At 46.6% G+C, this 18,837-nt stretch overlaps 1 protein-coding gene across 2 annotated transcripts in view; it reads right to left on the bottom strand.

The window, feature by feature from the left end:
* Nucleotides 1-18,837, bottom strand: part of PMFBP1 (polyamine modulated factor 1 binding protein 1) — a 139,667-nt gene that overhangs the window by 17,263 nt on the left and 103,567 nt on the right. For both annotated transcript variants that reach the window (XM_088456989.1, XM_088456990.1), the window contains exons 27-36: nt 18,610-18,767; nt 16,919-17,165; nt 16,584-16,773; nt 16,350-16,503; nt 16,066-16,233; nt 15,824-15,991; nt 15,508-15,675; nt 8,821-8,988; nt 8,571-8,738; nt 8,336-8,398 (exon numbers count right to left, since the gene is read on the bottom strand). In XM_088456989.1, coding sequence (XP_088313115.1) covers nt 8,336-8,398; nt 8,571-8,738; nt 8,821-8,988; nt 15,508-15,675; nt 15,824-15,991; nt 16,066-16,233; nt 16,350-16,503; nt 16,584-16,773; nt 16,919-17,165; nt 18,610-18,767 — 1,652 coding nt within the window. The remainder of the gene's footprint in view (nt 1-8,335; nt 8,399-8,570; nt 8,739-8,820; nt 8,989-15,507; nt 15,676-15,823; nt 15,992-16,065; nt 16,234-16,349; nt 16,504-16,583; nt 16,774-16,918; nt 17,166-18,609; nt 18,768-18,837) is intronic.

Raw genomic sequence — 18,837 nt, 5'->3', positions numbered from 1 at the left:
CTCCCTCTGGGGGACCCCAGAGTGGGAGGCCGACTTCTTCAATTCGCCCAGTGCTGGCACAATACCACCACGGATGCCTGGGTGCGAGAAGTGGTCTCCCAGGGGTACGCCCTGTCTTTTCGGCACAGGCCGCCTTGCCAGTTTTTTTGCACAAGTCCTTCTCAGGACAAAACCAAGGCCTTGCAGGTTCAGGAAGCCATAGAGGCCTTGCTGACGGCGGGGGTCATTATACCCGTACCACAGTCTCAACGTGGGATGGGGTATTACTCTACGCTGTTTCTGGTGCAGAAACCCAATGGCTCTCATCGCCCCATCCTCAATTTGAAGTCCCTGAACAGGTTTCTCAGGGTTCCCAAATTCAGGATGGAAACTTTGCGTTCCATCATACTGGCGATGGAACCGGGGGATTATATGGTCTCCCTGGATATCCAGGACGCCTACCTCCATGTGCCTATAGCAACATCGCACCAAAGGTTTCTGCGGTTTGCTATTCTCCACAACCACTACCAATTCAGGGCTCTACCCTTTGGTCTCTCCACGGCACCAAGGGTATTTACCAAGGTGATGGCGGTCATGGCGGCTCACCTTCGGAGCCAGGGGATACGGTTGCTACCGTATCTAGACGACCTCCTCTTGCTGGCAAGCTCCCCGGAGGTACTGATCCAGCATCTCCACCTGACGGTCGCTTGTCTACAGGCGCACGGCTGGTTGATCAACTGGAAGAAATCCTCCCTCATCCCATCACAACGGATGGTTCATTTGGGGGCCCTGCTGGACTCTCGTCAGCAACGGATTTTTCTGACTCCAGAGAAGGTCTCCTCCTTACAGCTGCGGATTCACAGTTGTCTGAGCAGTGGCAGAGTGTCGGTGCACTCAGCGATGAGAGTTTTGGGGTCCATGGTGTCGGCATTCGACATGGTGGAGTTTGCCCAGTTCCATTCCAGGCCCCTGCAGGGGCTGATTCTTTCAGAATGGAACGGATTGCCACACAGGATCCGCTCTCAGATGCTGGTGTTGTCCTCGGAGGTGCGTCTGTCCCTAGCCTGGTGGCTGCAGACAGCGCATCTCCTGGAGGGGCGCCCCTTTTGGATCCCGGAATGGGTTCTGCTCACGACAGATGCCAGTCTCCGGGGTTGGGGGGCGGTGACAGGCTCCTTGTCACTTCAGGGTCGTTGGTCGGCGGAGGAAGCGATTCTTCCCATCAACATCCTGGAACTGCGGGCAGTATACAGAGCCCTGCAGTCGTCCGGCACCGCTCTTCACGGAAGGGCCGTTCAGGTGCAGTCAGACAACACCACCACGGTGGCGTACATCAATCACCAGGGAGGGACTCGCAGTCGAGCTGCGATGTCGGAGGTGTCCCGCGTCCTGGCTTGGGCGGAGCGCTATCTTCCAGCTCTCTCTGCAGTTTTCATCCCAGGAGTCCTCAATTGGGAGGCAGACTTCCTCAGCCGTTACGATGTGCATCCCGGGGAATGGTCGCTTCATCCAGAGGTATTCCAACTACTCGTGGACAAGTGGGGGCTGCCAGAGCTGGACCTGATGGCGTCCCGTTACAATCACAAGCTGCCTGTGTACGGGTCAAGGACAAGGGATGCAGGCGCAAGTCTGATAGACGCGCTGTCGGTGAAATGGCTGTTTCAACTGGCTTACTTGTTCCCTCCGATATCTCTGCTGCCTCGGGTCCTGCGCAAGTTCAAACAGGACGGAGGCACACTGATCCTGGTGGCCCCAGCGTGGCCCAGAAGGCCGTGGTACTCCGATCTGCGGAGCCTGTCCATCGACGCTCCGTACCTCCTACCTCAACGGCGGGACCTGTTGTCTCAGGGGCCCTGTCTTCACCCGGATCTGGGTCGACTATCTTTGACGGCGTGGCTCTTGAGACAGCCGTCCTGAGGTCTCGGGGCTTTTCTAGCTCCGTTATTACCACCATGCTGAGGGCGCGCAAGCCTACTTCCGCGAGGATCTATCACAGAGTGTGGCACACTTACTTTCAGTGGTGCGAGGCCAGAAACTATGATCCCCAGGTGTTCCGAGTTTCGCGTATTCTGGCTTTCCTTCAGTCCGGTTTGGACTTAGGATTACGTCTTTCTTCACTGAAGGTACACGTGTCTGGTCTGTCGGTGTGGTTCCAGCGCAGGATCGCTGCTATGCCGGACGTACACACCTTTTTCCAGGGTGTTTTGAGAATCCAGCCTCCCTTTGTGCCACCTGTGGCCCCGTGGGATTTGGCGGTGGTTCTTAGGGCCTTACAGGGTCCTCCTTTTGAGCCCTTGGAGTCAGTGGAGCTCAAGTGGCTAACTTTTAAAACTGTTTTCCTCTTGGCAATTGCTTCTGCCAGAAGGGTTTCAGATTTGGGGGCGCTTTCTTGTCGTCCCCCTTTTCTGATTTTTCATCAGGACAGAGCGGTGCTTCGCACTCGTCCTGATTTCCTGCCTAAGGTGGTTTCCAGGTTCCACATTAATCAGGAAATTGTTGTACCAGCCTTTCAGTCACCTGATCTTTCGGCTGGGGAGACTTCCTTAGACGTTGTAAGGGCACTCCAGGTTTATGTGGACCGGACTAGTTCTGTGAGGAAGTCGGATTCTTTGTTTATCCTCTTTGGTTTTCACAAGAGGGGTTGGCCTGCCAACAAACAGACTCTAGCCCGTTGGCTTCGTTCTGTTATTATTGAGGCTTATATGCAGGAGGGTTTACCTGTTCCAGCCTCTGTTAAGGCTCATTCCACTCGGTCCGTGGGCCCTTCTTGGGCTGCTAGCCGTGGCGCCTCTGCTGTTCAGCTCTGTAAGGCGGCCACCTGGTCTTCCATTCAGACCTTTTTGAGGTTCTATGCGTTTGACACCTTTGCCTCTCAGGATGCATCCTTTGGGCGCCGGGTTCTCCTATCAGCACAGGAGCGTCCCCGCCCTTAGTTGGACTGCTTTGGGACATCCCCAAGGTCACCCTGTGGACCCCTATGGACCCTGAAGTAGAAAACAAGAGATATGGTAAGAACTTACCTTTGTTATCTCTGTTTCTACGAAGTCCATAGGGTCCACAGGGCACCCGCCCTGACGCACCTGGCTTCATATGGGCTCTGTGACTGGTCACCGGTTTTCCGTCTCCCATTTCTGTGAGTATGGTTCTTGTGTGTTCCAGTCTTCCTTCTCTCTGTTTCGTCTCCTCCTCCGGCCTGGGCTGCTTACCAACTGAGGTGCCTGTGGCTCGGGGGCGGGGTATAGGGGAGGTTGGACCCAAGTGCATCCTGGGAGCAGCTAAAAGCTTTAACTCCGTGGTGCCCGAGGATCCAGGATCCAGCTATACCCCAAGGTCACCCTGTGGACCCTATGGACTTCGTAGAAACAGAGATAACAAAGGTAAGTTCTTACCATATCTCTTGTTTTCTTAGCTATAGGTAATAAACGGGTAACAGCCAGACAGATGTTTTACAAAGTATAGGTATGGCTATATTATACGCCATACTCCCGGATCCCTGTAATGTGTAGCACTATGCCTCAGATTTACAAATTACATTTTAAAGTAAAATCCTAGGTCTACTTTTACTTTATCTACTGTATGTCACTATAAAGTCAGCCTTTCCTATATAATAGACTTCCCTAAATATATAATTCATATGATACCAGAACTGTATTAGATTGTCAGTCTAACCCATAACAGTAGGTTTCCTCATATTGACTATGCACAACCGCTTCTCTGATGTCCTGGGATATGAGCCTTTTAAAGAACTTTTTATTTTTTCTATCATTTAAATCTTCACTTTGCCATTTATACCAGCAGCTAATGCCAGGTCAGTATCCACTCTCCCCTAGGTACTAGCTCTGCACTACTTCCAGGGATGGATAAAGCTGCCTCCTATGGTATTACATAGGCAGTATTCTGGAGGACAGCCAGATGGAAAAACAGTTCCAGGGTCAGTCTTCCTGGTCTAAGATGAGTTTTGTGGCAAAAAAAATAACCCTTCTGGGCTTTAAATAAGACCAGTCCCCTGACTTCCTGATGAGCCCTGAGCCCTCAGGGCTCATCCAGAACTTGCTGGGCCTGTCAGCGGCTCCTGGTTGCACTTGGTGTACTAAGACTGGGTGCTCATCATAGTCACGTGCTACAATTGAACTAGCTGTGATAATCAAAATAACCCAATTGGGAATGAGCTCCACGTTGTCTTGCCTAGACCAAAGACACTTAGCCAAAAGTCATATGTCCAACCCAAGGGTTTTACTTAAACCTCTTTCTGGTTCCTGAGAGGAACGGTACTTTTCAGCCCAGTTCTGGTAAAGTCTCTCTTTCTGGATGGTACAGACTATGGGGATAGAGGGACTTACCACACATCCCTGGACATAAAGGAATGACGCAGGTCTTCATATACCCGTTACCAGCACTTTCTTTAGTTCATGTTCTGCTGGATTCTGTGTTAATGTGAAGCTCTCCTCTCCAGTCCCTCAGATCTTCACTAAGACAGCGGGTCTCCGTTATGGCTCCTCTTCAGGTGACCATTCCCACAAGCCAATATTGTTGCCAGTGATGTCTAGAATGGTCTTGGATCTTCTGTTTGACACTCAGCAGCAGTTTGATGGCCCTCATCATGAGCTGGGCAGGGGCCATCAGCAGACCAGCACAGCTAAGAACCACCTACTACAAGATGGATGTTTTTGGTAACAAGATTCTCATTGATAACTATCCATGGAGCAGGCTTGGACATCATGCGGGATCTCCAGGTATTGTGAAACTACAAGTCCCAGCATGCTTTGCCATCTGATCACTGGTACTTCTAGTCTCTCAAAATCCGGCAGTGCGCATATTCTATCATAGATTTTGGAATGTCCCAAATCCAATTTCTGTGTCCTGCAATTGCTGAATTGGAAAAAGGGATTTCAGTACTCTATGCAAATTAGTTATCACATGTATCCATGGGTGACACTGGGTTATATTGATGCAGTACCGGAGCTTGGGCATCAATCCCGGGGGGGTAACTTAGGGCTAGGCACCCCCCGGGAGGGTTATTTTTAGGCTGCGAGGACGGGGGGCTTAGGGTTAGGCACCCCTAAGGGAGGGTTAGAGGGGGAAAAGGGTATGTTATACTTACCTTAATTAGCTGTTGGGATCTTCATTGCTGCTGGTCTTCCGGTGTCGGGATTTGAACCGCCGGGCATAGGTACCAATTCATACCGATCCCCTCCTGAGTGCCTGGAGACCTGCTATGCCTGCGTCATCTCAGACTTGCTAAAAAGGTTGCCGGCCGCCTGATCTGCAATCATTCTTTACGGTTTTGTGCTTGAGCAGCGGATGTGCAATGCTTTCAGTGGGCGTCTCTAAGCACTGGACGGCGATTGAGCCATTAGCATATTTTCGCAATTGCTATCTGTGAGAGATGGACACTAATGCTTTCGCAACTGCCATCTCTGTGTCTGGCCCTTAGTGTGAGCTGTCTGGCAGATGCAAAATATTCAAGACCACTGCAAATCATGAATTTGCTATTTTAGAGGAATGAGATTCAGGGGCCTATTTAGTAATAATCGTGGAACTGCTGCGATTATTAAGGATCGGTATTGCAACAGATATTATACTAAGGGAAACTCAGGGACAGTGGTTAAGGTAACAACTGCACGCTGCCAGTTATGTCCCCGGCATTCTGTAGGTCTATCACATTTGTGAAAGACTCCTCTGGGGGAATTTGTCACTGCGCATGCGCTCAGTGTAAGCTGCCGCCGGCCAGAGGCTGCAGGACAGAGATTGGAAGATCGCTCTCCTGCTCCGGGAGCTTCTATAGGCTTAAAGCAGATTACACAGTCTTCAGATGGTGTAAAGTACCAGGGCCAGGCGCCTGTATTTCTGTGAAGTCTCATGCATTGTGCAATTAGTACATACAAAATTCCTAAAATTATGCAAAAACTGCAGTTTCTACATCATTTTATGGAATAAAAAGCTTGATAAATAGGCCCCTTGCACCATTTCCTTCCCCACAGTTGGGGGACCATTTTTGTGTACTGTAGACCAGGCCTGATCGTAGATTTGAGATGTCCCACAGATTGCAGTTGCTTTGTCCTCTCACTGGCGAGGATACAGAGAAAAGCGAAAGGCATCTGCCTTGTGCAGATTCCAAGACCACCACCATTCCAATTATGGACACTGCTACCATAAGGGAAAGCACAGACATAACAATTGAGGCAAAGCCTAAAGTCTGTTTCCACAGCCGCAAGGGCCTCTGCTAGGCCCATATTAGCTGCAGCTTGTGCCAGTAAGGTAGAGGAGAGATGGCCGGAATATTTGGCAGAGGGTTTGGAATCTGGCAGACCCAGATTGGATTGGTCTATTCGGTGCGTATTGGCACTAAGATATCAGCCACAGAATACTTACAGTCCCTGAATTAGAGGACAGACAGTCCAAAAGGAGAGTGGATCGCCCTGTTATTGACTTAAATATATATTTGACTAATCTCTTCAGACAAGAGGTCTAGTTCAGGCCTACACTGAACAAAATTATTTCCCTGGTCACATGTTAAAGAGATCTTTTCTACATTGTTAGGGGTGCTAAGGTTTTGATCCTTTTGACCTTCAAATAGGGCAAAGTCAGCCCTTGTGTAGGGCAGCAAAGTCATAAACAGGCTTGAGCAGATAACTGTATGAAGGATTGTGACCTGGATGCTTATCAGGACGTCAGCCACCTGTGAGCATGTCTGCTTCTGTCGTGAGACTGGTAGTTTAATCACACCAATGCATGAGAGGAATGGTTTCTTGGTTATACATCATATCTCCCCACCCACACACTCTTTCACCACCAGCATTCCTGGAGACAAAAACCATTGTGCTGCTGGGGCTTTACTCAAAGCACTTCTTGGATCAGAAACTGGGCAGGGTTTTTAAACTCATTTTTAAACCTGAAATTCCTGTTTCCAATGGGCAAGTTGTAGATGGGAGTCCTTGATTTAAGTAATTGAAAGCATGGAGCAGGGTGAGTTTACTGGCATAATCCAATCTGGGACGAAACAAAGTTCATGGTAGTGATTGCTTCCCTTCTGAGATTCACAGAGTGACTCACATCCTACCTGGACCATCTGCTGCTCAGGACGAGCTTTCCAGCCTGGTGCGAGGGGCCTATTTATCAAGCGCATGTCCAGGAGATGGCCCAGACCTTACAATCTTGTAGTAATCACCCTAAGAAAACCAACTCATTTCCAACAGAGGGTCTTCTTCATGAGAATTTATTCCTGTGGCAAGCTCTGGTTCTGGATAGCTTGCAGACTATTGTCTGTTCATTAATGCACAAAAGTCCAAGGCAAAATGGTCAACACCTTTTGATGCAGATTGATTCCAGATCAAGCCAATTCCAAAATTTATAAAAACTCGGCATTTCTGTCCAGCCAGTTCAACTGTGTCCAAAAGTGCACCAGGAACTCTTCTGGTGCTCTTCGGGGCTGTTACCAGAGTCTTTGAACTCTAGAGGGAGCACAGCTCCTGGTATATGTGCTGGAACGCCAAGCAGATTTCAACACCCTAGTCAGTGCACATCCTTTCCTGTGACTAAGGGCAATAAACATCCAGTCAGACAATGCTACAGCAGCGAAATACTTCAGTTAAGGAAGCATCAATACTGTACTATTCATTCATGAAACAGCAGGATAATTCAATGATGGAATGAAATGATTATTGCAGAGCTGGAGAACTGGAGGGCAGATTTCCTCAGCAGACATGCCCTTTACTCTGACGTCTACCAGCATATAATGGACTGGTGGGGTCATCCAGATGTTAACATGCTGGCATCTTGGTTGAATTACAAGGGGGAAGGGGGCATTTTTGGTAGGCACCATGTCCTTAGCTTGGGACTTCTCCGAATTACTGGTTTCCTTTGGTAGCAATGCTCCCGCGAGTGCTACAGCAGGTAAAAAGAAAAGGCAGCTCAGGTGATTGTGGTGGCACCAGCCTGACTATGGTACTGCATGGCAGAGGGCCCATCTTGGTATCTGTCAGGGCCATTTTTTATTGTAAAATTTTTACCTTGGTTGACCCTGACACCTTTGCTGTTGAAGCCATGATCCGTAGAGCTAAGGGCTTCCTGTACAGCCTGATTCAGACCTTTCTGATAGGTATTCTCACTATATAGCCTGATGGGAAAGAGAGGGTTTCCTGCCTTTTCTTTCTGCTTGTCCCACTTACTTTTCTATATAAAGGATGGCTTGAACTGTTTGAGACTTTTAACAGATACATTTGTTTTTATTGTGGTCCCTTCATATAAGTACCATCTCCCAATGCAGCCCTCCCACCAAAATAGGTTGTACGTATCTGGTATACAACCAGCAAAAGGTGTATCGCTCTACTACCAGGGACCCCTACCAGACACTCACCTCACTGGTGGCTCCATCGTAATTCTGCTTCACCTGATTTAATGCATTCTGCAGGCTGTCTCTCTGGAAAGAAGGAAGATGAATCAATAACGGTTCTGGATCATGTTCTAGATCGTAGCCGTAGCTCTCCAGCTCTTGTGGAACTTGCATGTCCTGGCAGGGAATGCTGGCACTTGCAGTTCCACAACAGCTGGAGGACCCCAGGCGGACTGAGTTGATATTACTTGATCACTACCTCTCTGCCTTCTGCTTTCAGCTTCTCCATCAGGAGTGCGAGTTGTTCCTGGAGCTGCTTAGTGTCCTCCTCTCTCTGTCTCACCTGCTGTGCGCTCTCCTGGTGACGTCTCTGCCAGTGCTGGAGCTGGTTGCTGAGCTCCCGCAGGCGGCCCTCACATACCTCTACCTACAACATGACGTGGATGGTGAGAAGGTGGCACTGCCGCTCCTTCCCATCCCGGTAACCCCACCACCTCCCCTTCCCTCACCTCTTGCTCCTTCTGTCGGTGCAGATCTTGGAGAGATTTCATCTCTGCGATCATGCGCCTGATTCGCTCCTCCTGAGCTGCGGCTTCTCTCTCCAGCTCCGCCTTCGTCTGCTGCGCTCGCTGCAGTTCGTTCCTGAGTGCTGCTAACTCTCTGCTCCGCTCACTGAGCTGCAAGAGGAAAGTGCTTCTCATCATTACTCCTTCCCAAACGTGACATTGTTACATTTCAGAGAACAAACGTGTCCATTTTAAAGCAGTCGTGTGATGAGCTTTCTTAGAGCTTATAAAAATAAATTCCCTTTGGGGTTAAACTCAACTATGAAAGTAGTCGTTGCTAAACAAGGTTCACAGTAGAATAAAAAAAAATGCATGGTGGTGGTTAAACGTTTGCAAATATGACATTAACAGTGTTACTTTTAATAAGAGTCCCTTATGAGGTAAAACTACACATATTGGGGGCAGCCATTTTGTAGACTGAACCCATGAGAATGCCGACTCTCACTGCATTAGCAGCTGATGCACCTCAGTAATGCCGCTAGCTCCAAATGAAGGTTAGAGGCCGTCTTCTCTTTAACAAACAAAGTAACCCCCAGTAGTGCTTCCAGACACCCCTTACTTTAGCGGTGGCCCTGCTCAATGCCGTTGGTGACCCTGAAGAACTCCGTTCCACCTAGTTACATTGGGCTGCACCTGGAGCCCTGTCTGCAGTCAAAATGATCTAAACACAGTAACGGTGCCGTGACCCTGGATGTAGGTGGCTAGAGCAGAGGTCAGGGGTTAAACAGTACTGTGCTTGACGCCGCCTCCTCTAGACCAGGCCCTTGTTTTCAGGGACTGCTACACCTTAGATCGCGATCTAACTTCTGGCCAGGTCTGCTCTACCAGTAGCTCACTGGGCATCCACCGGTAGATCGCACCTACCTGAAGTAAAATAAACCTGTTGATGTCACTCACACACTAAGGAGCCCACAATGGCTGCTATCCGCCTGACTGGCCCCATGGAGCATGCTGAATGTCATGGGCCCTCATTCAGAGCCACTCGCTAGCGGCAGTACGCTCGTTCCGAGCGATGTTCGCACATCTGCGCATGCGTACGGTTTTTAGTACGCATGCGCGAACCAGTCAGTGCGGCCGAAAAACATTTGCACGCAATATAGCGAGTGCCTGCTATTTTGAGTGACAGAATGAGGCGTATGTGGGTGGTAACAGGGGAAGGTGCTTGAAAACGGGGAGTGGAGATCCGTTCGCAGGCGTGCTTAAAGGTCAAAACGGGCGTTTTATGGGTGTGCATAATTAATATAGCAGCGTCAATGACCACGTCACTTGTTTTTTTTTAACTCAGAACTGCTCGCAAAATAGCGGTTGAAAAAACCAACCACAAGAATAGCGAGCAGTTCATATCCTGTTCGATGTACTCGATTAATCTAATAAATAGCGGACATGACGTATGGTGCGAGCGGCCAGGGGGCGTTTTTAAGAAATAAAAGAGCGTATGTTTTGCTCGCTCGTTCAGACTTAGAGGTGTGAACAGACTGCAATGTGCGAACGGATCATTTGCATAGCCACCCCTTGTTTTTGAACGAACGAACGCAAATAGCGAACGGCTCTGAATGAGGGCCATGGTGAGCTGCTGTTCCACCAGCACATAGGCTCCTCACAGCACCAAGCACATCCCCAAGCTGATAGCAGCCAACTTTTCTGCAAGTGCCAGAGCAGCTCCAGGAGGTAGCGTGTGAGGAGTGATTGCGTTATATGTGCGGTAAAGGGGCTGCAGGGTGACGCTGCCAGGGCACAGCATCCACCTGCTATGGTACCATGCCATCCCAAGCACCGGCTCCCTGCCGCATACACTGACGCTGAGTGACTGATTTATTCATTTATTTTTTTAAATAAGGCAACCCCTTATATTATTAAACAGAGGAGATAATTACAGTGTATTACAAGGTTATGGTATGGGTGGTAATGTAAGAGATTGCAGATTTGTGGCACCTCTGTACACCTCAATATGGCTGGATGTATTTTTGTTATTTTTTTGTGCTGGTCATTTTTGCATAATACTACTGTATGTTATGTATGTGAGAGCTGTTGTATAACGATACTGTATATTATGTATGTGAGAGCTGTTGTATAATGCTACTGTATTATGTATGTGAGCTGTTGTGTAATACTACTGTATGTTATGTGAGAGCTGTTGTATAACACTGGTGTATTTTATGTATGTGAGAGCTGTCGTATAACGCTACTGTATGTTATGTATGTGAGCTGTTGTATAACACTACTGTATGTTATGTATGTGAGAGCTGTTGTATAACAATACTGTATATTATGTATGTGAGAGCTGTTGTATAACGCTACTGTATGTTATGTATGTGTGAGCTGTTGTGTAATACTACTGTATGTTATGTGAGAGCTGTTGTATAACACTGGTGTATTTTATGTATGTGAGAGCTGTCGTATAACGCTACTGTATGTTATGTATGTGAGAGCTGTTGTGTAATACTACTGTATATTATGTATGTGAGAGCTGTCGTATAACGCTACTGTATATTATGTATGTGAGAGCTGTTGTATAACGCTACTGTATTTTATGTATGTGAGAGCTGTTGTATAACACTGGTGTATTTTATGTATGTGAGAGCTGTTGTATAACGATACTGTATTTTATGTATGTGAGAGCTGTCGTATAACGCTACTGTATGTTATGTATGTGAGCTGTTGTATAACACTACTGTATGTTATGTATGTGAGAGCTGTTGTATAACGCTACTGTATGTTATGTATGTGAGCTGTTGTATAACACTACTGTATGTTATGTATGTGAGAGCTGTTGTATAACGCTACTGTATGTTATGTATGTGTGAGCTGTTGTGTAATACTACTGTATGTTATGTGAGAGCTGTTGTATAACACTGGTGTATTTTATGTATGTGAGAGCTGTTGTATAACACTACTGTATGTTATGTATGTGAGAGCTGTTGTATAACACTACTGTATGTTATGTATGTGAGAGCTGTTGTATAACGATACTGTATATTATGTATGTGAGAGCTGTTGTATAACGCTACTGTATGTTATGTATGTGAGCTGTTGTGTAATACTACTGTATGTTATGTGAGAGCTGTTGTATAACACTGGTGTATTTTATGTATGTGAGAGCTGTTGTATAACGCTACTGTATTTTATGTATGTGAGAGCTGTCGTATAACGCTACTGTATGTTATGTATGTGTGAGAGCTGTTGTATAACACTGGTGTATTTTATGTATGTGAGAGCTGTTGTATAACGCTACTGTATGTTATGTATGTGAGAGCTGTTGTATAACACTGGTGTATTTTATGTATGTGAGAGCTGTTGTGTAATGCTACTGTATGTTATGTATGTGTGAGCTGTTGTGTAATGCTACTGTATATTATGTATGTGAGAGCTGTTGTATAACGCTACTGTATGTTATGTATGTGAGCTGTTGTGTAATACTACTGTATGTTATGTGAGAGCTGTTGTATAACACTGGTGTATTTTATGTATGTGAGAGCTGTTGTATAACGCTACTGTATTTTATGTATGTGAGAGCTGTCGTATAACGCTACTGTATGTTATGTATGTGAGAGCTGTTGTATAACACTGGTGTATTTTATGTATGTGAGAGCTGTTGTATAACGCTACTGTATTTTATGTATGTGAGAGCTGTCGTATAACGCTACTGTATGTTATGTATGTGTGAGAGCTGTTGTATAACACTGGTGTATTTTATGTATGTGTGAGCTGTTGTGTAATGCTACTGTATGTTATGTATGTGAGAGCTGTTGTATAACACTGGTGTATTTTATGTATGTGTGAGCTGTTGTATAACACTACTGTATGTTATGTATGTGTGAGCTGTTGTGTAATACTACTGTATGTTATGTGAGAGCTGTTGTATAACACTGGTGTATTTTATGTATGTGAGAGCTGTCGTATAACGCTACTGTATGTTATGTATGTGTGAGAGCTGTTGTATAACGCTACTGTATTTTATGTATGTGAGAGCTGTTGTATAACACTGGTGTATTTTATGTATGTGAGAGCTGTTGTATAACACTGGTGTATTTTATGTATGTGAGAGCTGTCGTATAACGCTACTGTATGTTATGTATGTGAGAGCTGTTGTATAACGATACTGTATATTATGTATGTGAGAGCTGTTGTATAACGCTACTGTATGTTATGTATGTGTGAGCTGTTGTGTAATACTACTGTATGTTATGTGAGAGCTGTTGTATAACACTGGTGTATGTTATGTATGTGTGAGCTGTTGTATAATACTACTGTATGTTATGTGAGAGCTGTTGTATAACACTGGTGTATTTTATGTATGTGAGAGCTGTCGTATAACGCTACTGTATGTTATGTATGTGAGCTGTTGTATAACACTACTGTATGTTATGTATGTGAGAGCTGTTGTATAACGCTACTGTATGTTATGTATGTGAGCTGTTGTATAACGCTACTGTATGTTATGTATGTGAGCTGTTGTGTAATACTACTGTATGTTATGTGAGAGCTGTTGTATAACACTGGTGTATTTTATGTATGTGAGAGCTGTCGTATAACGCTACTGTATGTTATGTATGTGAGCTGTTGTATAACACTACTGTATGTTATGTATGTGAGAGCTGTTGTATAACGATACTGTATATTATGTATGTGAGAGCTGTTGTATAACGCTACTGTATGTTATGTATGTGTGAGCTGTTGTGTAATACTACTGTATGTTATGTGAGAGCTGTTGTATAACACTGGTGTATTTTATGTATGTGAGAGCTGTCGTATAACGCTACTGTATGTTATGTATGTGAGCTGTTGTATAACACTACTGTATGTTATGTATGTGAGAGCTGTTGTATAACGCTACTGTATGTTATGTATGTGAGCTGTTGTATAACACTACTGTATGTTATGTATGTGTGAGCTGTTGTGTAATACTACTGTATGTTATGTGAGAGCTGTTGTATAACACTGGTGTATTTTATGTATGTGAGAGCTGTCGTATAACGCTACTGTATGTTATGTATGTGAGCTGTTGTATAACACTACTGTATGTTATGTATGTGAGAGCTGTTGTATAACGATACTGTATATTATGTATGTGAGAGCTGTTGTATAACACTACTGTATGTTATGTATGTGTGAGCTGTTGTGTAATACTACTGTATGTTATGTGAGAGCTGTTGTATAACACTGGTGTATTTTATGTATGTGAGAGCTGTCGTATAACGCTACTGTATGTTATGTATGTGAGCTGTTGTATAACACTACTGTATGTTATGTATGTGAGAGCTGTTGTATAACGATACTGTATATTATGTATGTGAGAGCTGTTGTATAACGCTACTGTATGTTATGTATGTGTGAACTGTTGTGTAATACTACTGTATATTATGTATGTGAGAGCTGTCGTATAACGCTACTGTATGTTATGTATGTGTGAGCTGTTGTGTAATACTACTGTATGTTATGTATGTGTGTGAGCTGTTGTGTAATACTACTGTATGTTATAGAGGTGGGCTCTATGCACGCACGGCTGCGATTTCTTACGGATTTACATCTGCAAAATATGCAGTCACTGTCTCTAATGCCAGCGATCCCATAAGCAGCTGTGATCACCATTGTACAGTTAGGGGATTTCACAGTAAAGCTGGGCATCCACTATACAATTATCTGTCAGATATCTGTCCAATCTGGCTGGTTGGAATGAAAACCTGGTAATGTAGGGGAGCAAATGACAGTCGATCATATGGTTTTAAACACTGGAAAATGGACAAGAAAAATTGTTCAAATTGGTTACATTTGTGTGTTTTAACCAATTTGTCTGAACAACCATTTTTGGCTATTTTCCAATGTTTGTGAGCAAATGGACGATTGTCATTGGCTCCCATACATTACCAGGTTTTCATTCCGACCAGCCAGACTGGACAGATATCGGACAGAAAGTTGTATAATGGAAGCCCAGCTTAAACATAAATAAATTGCTCAACAGCGCAAACATCGGCATAGTGGCACATTGACGCTGGTAGATCACTGCTAACTAAGTGAACAAAAAGTAGATCCCAGGTCACAAAAACAAAAGTCCGGCCACCCCTGCCTTAGAGGATGGAGGGCGCAGTGAAGGGATCCCAACAGTTAAAGTGTTGGAATTATCCCTTTGTATTCAGTTCTAAAACTAAATGGCAACATTTTCTCTCCTTACAGGACTCTAGTAATTCACCAGAACACTCGGCAGGAGCTGTAACCAGATGTTAGAGGACTCTTACACCAGCTTTCTGTTTGTTCTAGTAAGCCATAGAGGACACATGGGTCTTATCCCTACCCACTCCCATCTGCAGGGTATACAGCCATGTGTGACACTCCTGCTATTCCTATTCGGGAAGGGGGAAAGGTATAATCCCCCGTCTCCTGAATGTCCATATGTAACTTTAATGAAAGATTTCTATATTTCCAATGAATTATTTGGTTAAAGAATAAATGAATCTGTTATAAGCAGTATATAGCAAATCTCTTCTCCTCTCTGTATTTCTGCCACAGAACTGCACTTTTAGGGACAAAAAAATGAAGAAGCCCAACAGCTCACACCTCAGCCCCACATCGCTAATGAGCAATAGGAGGGGGTAATGCACGATGGGCACGCTTAGCGGTCTTCCCGTCCCCTACCTGATCTCTCGCTTCACGCTGACCAGCCTGAGCCGCAGAGACTTGGTTCTTTAGATCTTGCAGACACTCCTGGGCGGTGTTCAACTCCTGGCTCCGCCCCCTTGCAGTTTTCTGCGCTGCCTCCTCATTGGAGCGTAAGCGTACTAAAGATTCCTCTAGCTGCTTGGACTGGGGATGGAAGAGATGAGGTCAGCGAATGAGTAAAGAGGGAACAAAGGCAGTTGGGCTGTGGGGATGCGCACAAGTATGCATCGACCCCATCCTAAATCAGTTCCCTGTGTGATATATGGGTAGATAGATTAGTGGCAGCACTCACCTCCTGGCTCTGACCATGGATCTTTCTCTGTGCTTGTTGCAGAGCACCTCTAGTGAGCTCTAACTGAGCGTTGCTGTCTCTGGCCTCCTCCTGAGCAGTCTGCCATCTCCTCTCCAGCTGCGAGTAACTGCCCTGCAAACTCTGCAGTGCCCGATCCCTCTCTGCCAGCTGCAAGGACAAAATATCAGCGACTGAGCGCCCCCCCCGGTGCTGTTAGTCACCACCGGCCTGCCAATACTCACCAGCCGGTCCGAGTGCTTCACCCTCAGGCTTAGCTCCTCCACCTCCCTCTGCAATGTGGTCTCTCGCTCCTTGGCCCTCTGGAGCTGCCGCTGCAGCTCTTCATGGCGTACCTGCTGCTGCTCCAGCTCTGACCTCAGAGCCTGCTGAGTAGCGCTTTGCTCCTGTAACTAAAAGAGACAAAAAAAAGTCTCAAACAATTCTACGTCATTACTGAAGCAAGTGCTGTGCACCTCTCCAGCTGTTGTGCGGCAATCCTGGGCTGTTAGAGCCTACAGTCTGTTACCTGCTGCTGCAGCGCCCTGTGTTGCTCCTGATCACTAGTTTGCTCCAGATGCAGTTTGCTCAGTGAATGCTGCAGCTTCATGGCCTCCTGGGAAGAAGACTGATGCCTCTTTTTTGCCTCGTTAAGCTCCGATTTCAGCCGCTCCATTAGTGTCCTGCTCTTATGGACACAGACTAGATTAGATGGCTATCAGACAGTATACAGAGGACAGTACGTGGCCGGCGGGGACGGTACCTGCACTGCTCCACTTCCTCATCGCTGGCATTTGCTCTCTCCCTCAGTGTGCGGATTTCACTTTCCATCTTGCGTGCATGCTGCTCCTGCCTTACTACTTCAGCCACGCGCTCGCTCAGCTGCTCCTGTGTGCTCTGCAGGGCGCTTTCTACTAGGAGGGTCTTTTCCTCTTGACCTGCCAGGGCCTGCACTGATCACAGAAGCAGAAGTTATTATTATTATTACAAGTCTCCACCTAGTTAGTGACTTTAGTCCTAGAGCCACAACGATGACGTTTGCTTGCCCCATGCAATCAACTGCCCCTGTGTCTCATCTCACCCCGGGGTGCTACGTACCTGCTTCTTTGTGGAGCTTGTAAGTCTCTTGCAGCTCTTTCCTCAGCTCCTGTATTTCTGCCCTTAGAGCACTGTTCTCTCTGTCTCTCTGGTCACTTTCTTTCTGTCCACTCTGCAGTCTCCTCTCCATACCCCGGGCAGACTCCAGGTGGCGCTCTATCTCCTGATTGAGGGATTTCAGAGAGCTGCGAGCTTGGAGGAGATCAGCCTCTGACTGACGCAGGAGGACGTCACGTTTCTGAATGGCCTGCAGCACACACCGAACGTGCATGTAAGAATTACATGGAAAATAGCTTTCTCTGAGTCATTAGAAATTAATGAGTAAAAGGCCAATGTTTTCAGGATGTGTCGGATACAACACATAATGGAAATTGTCAGCAGCCCAGCTTTAATTCCCTAGCCCATGTTCCATGACCGTTGTAAATGCAGTTATGGATGGCCAGCAACATCATCTGTGTAATATGTACATTGTATATACAAAGCGATTACTCACCAGCAGTCTGTGCGCTCTCATTAATATAGCTATATTTATAAAATATTACAGCCATGTACTCTGATACTAAATCCAACAAGCAGCCGCCATTCCTAGCCAACATCTGCTCGGGACCTATCCTATATAACGCAGTCTGGCAGAAAATATGGCGTTACGATAATGGCTTCTAACGGCGTATACAGTCATCGCCTAATCGTGCCCCCACATTTCAGCCTCAGTATGTATGGGTGTATGTGCATAATATACATATATATATATATATCTCAATAGCCATACATCCATTTGTGTGTATATGGCCTAACCCCAAGTCCCCTCGTGAGCCCTAAAACCTAACCTTCCCACCCCCCCAGGGCGCGGCTGTCTGCGCCCGGCTTACCTTTGTTCTGTATGCTGGGCGTCGGGCTCCCGGCGTAGGTCTAATGACAGGCGTCGGGATTTCGCCTGTCATTAGTACCTTGCCGGGATTAGACAGTCGGGAAGTCGGCATTTAGACCGTCTGCTACCTGGCTACATCCCCATTACATTGTGTCTCCATCACTCTCATACATGACCAGCGCACTCACTATTCTCTGACACAATTCTGTTACTTACAAATGTTAAATATCGCCTCACAGCCAACTTTCATTGGATAATAGAAGTAAACGTGTGATTGGATGTTGTGTGTTTTTGTACATTCGCATTTAGGGCTGATTCAGCCCCGGACCCAGTCCCATTTCAGTCACTACTGACTGTCGCTTTCGGGACTGTGCCGGAGCCGCAGTCTGCATGTTTGATTGCTGCAGTTCCGGTCGCAGTGTCCTGTTAGCCGCAGTCTGATTGACAGGCTGCAGGCGTTTCAGGGCAGCGATGGGCAGCGTTGCAGAAAACCGGCCCCCTTGTCTGGGCGTGCTTAAGCCAGTGGCTGTGTCCTCAGATGGTGTTGCACTGGCCCCGGCATGTGTAGTTATTTTGGCCAATCTGAGTAGGTCCAATGGTGGGACCGATGGTCATGATGTTGATCTGACGTTGGTCTTCGGACGCAGGCAGCGGATCAGAGAAGCCAGCAGTATTATTATTTGTACGCATTAGCATATATTCGCACAGCGGTGACATTCGTGTCCACTTCTCAATCAGCCCTTAGTTAGTATGCCGTCAGGGTTTATCAATTACTAACTGGATTGGGTGCGGGGTTATCACATGCTGTATATCCATCTCTCACCTGGTCTTTGTGTGCAGCGAGCTTACTGCTCTCTCTCAGCTCCTCCTGCAGCTTCTGGATCTGCTGCTGTTGCTCGGAAACCAGATGTTTGTGCTCTTGGACCTGCGTTTCTGTGTTTCTGCGCAAGCTACTGACCTCCAGCTCCAGCCGCTCAATATCTGGGTGGAGAGGACACAGTGAGGAGCCCTGTACCCGTTACACGATCCACACCTGGGCAACACCGTCTCG

The sequence above is a fragment of the Taudactylus pleione genome, unplaced genomic scaffold, assembly GCF_031769625.1.
Source record: "Taudactylus pleione unplaced genomic scaffold, aTauple2 ptg000731l, whole genome shotgun sequence".
NCBI lineage: Eukaryota > Metazoa > Chordata > Amphibia > Anura > Myobatrachidae > Taudactylus > Taudactylus pleione.
This window is presented reverse-complemented; position numbering and strand designations above follow the sequence as displayed.